Source organism: Rana temporaria, chromosome 2 (assembly GCF_905171775.1).
Source record: "Rana temporaria chromosome 2, aRanTem1.1, whole genome shotgun sequence".
Taxonomy (NCBI): Eukaryota; Metazoa; Chordata; class Amphibia; order Anura; family Ranidae; genus Rana; species Rana temporaria.
In genome coordinates, this window is record NC_053490.1 from 520499560 (window position 1) to 520503729 (window position 4170).

At 29.0% G+C, this 4170-nt stretch overlaps 1 protein-coding gene across 3 annotated transcripts in view; it reads left to right on the forward strand.

The window, feature by feature from the left end:
* The window catches only part of LOC120928712 (apovitellenin-1-like), a 20036-nt gene extending 19514 nt beyond the window's left edge, over positions 1 to 522 (forward strand). For all 3 annotated transcript variants that reach the window (XM_040339705.1, XM_040339706.1, XM_040339708.1), the window contains one exon: positions 367 to 522. In XM_040339705.1, coding sequence (XP_040195639.1) covers positions 367 to 457 — 91 coding nt within the window. In that variant the 3' untranslated portion in view covers positions 458 to 522. The remainder of the gene's footprint in view (positions 1 to 366) is intronic.
* Positions 523 to 4170: the final 3648 nt, after the last annotated feature.

Consider the following 4170-nt stretch of genomic DNA (forward strand, 5'->3'; position numbering starts at 1 on the left):
CCGAAGCCTCATCTGCAATCCCAATGTGCTGGTAAAGCACCGCTAAGACCCTAACGTTTTAGGGCGTTTTTGCAGTGCCTCAGTGTGAAAGGGTAAGGCGTTTTTACAGCTATTTCAATTCATTTCAATGGAGAGGGGCGTTTTTGGAGCGTTTTTTTTTAGCGCCCAAAAGCTGCTCCAAAGATGCTGCTTGCAGGACTCAGTGTAAAAGGGTCCATTAAGAGCATTTTATGAGCGTTTTAATAGCGCTATTTGTAACGCTAAAACGCTGTAAAAACGCTTCAGTGTGAAAGGGGTCTTAGTGTTTTTCAAAATGTTTAACTTATTAAACATTTCTAACAATCAGTTTTTCTTGCCATTAATCAGGGGCTTCGTAATAGAGAAAACATCCAAGATGACCCTGAAAGCTGAAGAATATTACCAAAAATTCACCGACTTTCTGGATGAAAAGAAGTAGGTCAACTAGAAGAATGGACCGCCAAAGAAAAAAAAAACATGGGAAAAAATATAACAAATTTCTGATCCTCCAATAAAGATAAAAATAAATACAGATACAAGTCTTGTTTTGTTCTTTTGTCATCACATCCATCCAAAAAGTCTGCTTGGCTCTGGCTAAGACTTGGAGCCATTAGAGGGACTACACAACACATATATAGCAAAAAAAGACTTTGACAGCCAGCCACGAACATATATGTCTCCACAGAGGTTGTGTGCTGAGAGCATGCTCACTAGACTTTCGTTTTTTAATGAATTTTGACAAATTAGTTATTTCCGAAATTTCTAAATTTCTGGATTTTTTTATTTTAATTTTTTTAATTTAAATTTCTAATTTCCTACTTTTGAAAATTCAAAGTTAGGAAATTAGAAATGTTGGAAATTTGAAAATTCTTTTTTTCCCAAATTTGAAAATTCGAAATTTGAAAAGCGGAAATTCGAAAATTCGAAATGAGGAAATTCAAAAATCGGAAATTTGAGAATTCGAAATTTCAGAAAATCCGTAGGTAAAATTTTTAATCTCTAAATTCTAAAGAATGAAAATCCGAAAATCTAAAATAATAACTAACTAATAATAACTTAACTATTAAATTATAGGTATTGGAATTTTCTTCCAAATTTGGCTGTTAGTGAATGTAACGAATACGAATTTATCCAAAGTTATGAATGATCCAAAATAACGAATGCTGCATCTAAACGAATGGAACGCAAGGATCTAATAATAATAAAACCTTTTCATTATTATTATTATTATTATTATTATTATTATTATTATTTATTAATTTATTCCATTCCATTTTTGATGCGGCATTCGTTATTTCGGATAATTCGTTAACTTCAGTTAAATTTATATTCGTTACATTCACTAACAGCCAAATTTGAAAGGAAATTCAAATACCTATAATTTAATAGCCAGCCATCGAACATATATGTCTCCACAGAGGTTGTGTGCTGAGAGCATGCTCACTAGACTTTCGTTTTTTAATGAATTTTGACAAATTAGTTATTTCCGAAATTTCTAAATTTCTAGATTTTTTAATTTACGAATTCCAAAATTTCTAATTTCCTACTTTTGAAAATTTGAAGTTAGGAAATTAGAAATGTTGGAAATTTGAAAATTATTTTTTTCCCAAATTTGAAAATTCGAAATTTGAAAAGCGGAAATTCGAAAATTCGAAATGAGGAAATTCAAAAATCGGAAATTTGAGAATTCGAAATTTCAGAAAATCCGTAGGTAAAATTTTTAATCTCTAAATTCTAAAGAATGAAAATCCGAAAATCTAAAATAATAACTAACTAATAATAACTTAACTATTAAATTATAGGTATTGGAATTTTCTTCCAAATTTGGCTGTTAGTGAATGTAACGAATACGAATTTATCCAAAGTTATGAATGATCCAAAATAACGAATGCTGCATCTAAACGAATGGAACGCAAGGATCTAATAATAATAAAACCTTTTCATTATTATTATTATTATTATTATTATTATTATTATTATTTATTAATTTATTCCATTCCATTTTTGATGCGGCATTCGTTATTTCGGATAATTCGTTAACTTCAGTTAAATTTATATTCGTTACATTCACTAACAGCCAAATTTGAAAGGAAATTCAAATACCTATAATTTAATAGCCAGCCATCGAACATATATGTCTCCACAGAGGTTGTGTGCTGAGAGCATGCTCACTAGACTTTCGTTTTTTAATGAATTTTGACAAATTAGTTATTTCCGAAATTTCTAAATTTCTAGATTTTTTAATTTACGAATTCCAAAATTTCTAATTTCCTACTTTTGAAAATTTGAAGTTAGGAAATTAGAAATGTTGGAAATTTGAAAATTATTTTTTTCCCAAATTTGAAAATTCGAAATTTGAAAAGCGGAAATTCGAAAATTCGAAATGAGGAAATTCAAAAATCGGAAATTTGAGAATTCGAAATTTCAGAAAATCCGTAGGTAAAATTTTTAATCTCTAAATTCTAAAGAATGAAAATCCGAAAATCTAAAATAATAACTAACTAATAATAACTTAACTATTAAATTATAGGTATTGGAATTTTCTTCCAAATTTGGCTGTTAGTGAATGTAACGAATATGAATTTATCCAAAGTTATGAATGATCCAAAATAACGAATGCTGCATCTAAACGAATGGAACGCAAGGATCTAATAATAATAAATAATAAAACCTTTTCATTATTATTATTATTATTATTATTATTATTATTTATTAATTTATTCCATTCCATTTTTGATGCGGCATTCGTTATTTCGGATAATTCGTTAACTTCAGTTAAATTTATATTCGTTACATTCACTAACAGCCAAATTTGAAAGGAAATTCCAATACCTATAATTTAATAGCCAGCCATCGAACATATATGTCTCCACAGAGGTTGTGTGCTGAGAGCATGCTCACTAGACTTTCGTTTTTTAATGAATTTTGACAAATTAGTTATTTCCGAAATTTCAAAATGTCTGAATTTTTTAATTTACGAATTCCAAAATTTCTAATTTCCTACTTTTGAAAATTCGAAGTTAGGAAATTAGAAATGTTGGAAATTCAAAAATTCTTTTTTTCCCAAATTTGAAAATTCGAAATTTGAAAATTCAAAAAGCGGAAATTCGAAAACTTGAAAAATCGCAATTCGAAAATTCGAAATGAGGAAATTCAAAAATCGGAAATGTAAGAATTCAAAATTTCAGAAAATCCGTAGGTAAAAAAAGAATGAAAATCCGAAAATCTAAAAAAATAACTAACTAATAATAACTTAACTATTAAATTATAGTTATTGGAATTTTCTTCCAAATTTGGCTGTTAGTGAATGATCCAAAATAACGAATGATGCATCTAAACGAATGGAACGCAAGGATCTAATAATAATAAATAAAAAAACATTTTCATTATCATTATTATTATTATTATTATTTAATAATTTATTCCATTCCATTTTTTGATGCGGCATTCGTTATTTCGGATAATTCGTTAACTTCAGTTAAATTTATATTCGTTACATTCACTAACAGCCAAATTTGAAAGGAAATTCCAATACCTATAATTTAATAATCATTAGTTAGTTATTATTTCGAATTTTCCAAAATTCTAAATTCTAAAATCGAAAATGAGAAAATTGAAAATTTGAAAAATCGAAAATCCGAAAATCTGAAATTCTGAAAATGAGAAAATTTAGAATTTGAAAGTTTGAAAATTCAGAATTCGAAAATTAGTATTTCCGAAATTCCAAATTTACACATTTTCCAATTCCGAATTTTAGAATTTCTGAAAAAAGCAAAAAAAATGTATGGAATTAAAATTAACAAATTTTTCGGCAGTGCACATGTCTAATGCTCACTGTGGGCTCCAAACACAGGGGCTGAGCTGTCACTGATGGCCAGTGGGTCAGGCTCCCCGATCATGTGACTGCTGTGAGAACTAATTACAACATTCCTGTAAAACATAAGCTGCATCGCCTCCCAAGCACTTTTTTTTTCTTTTTATATAGAGTGGAGTGGGATTAGAACCCCTGTCAGTTTTTTATTGCTGTCTGTGGTTCACCCTCTCTATTTGTCCATTATTACTGTTGTATCAGGGTCACGTGATAGTTTAAAGGGGTTGTAAAGGTACAATTTTTTTTCCTAAGTAACTTCCTTTCCCTTAGTGCAGTCCTCC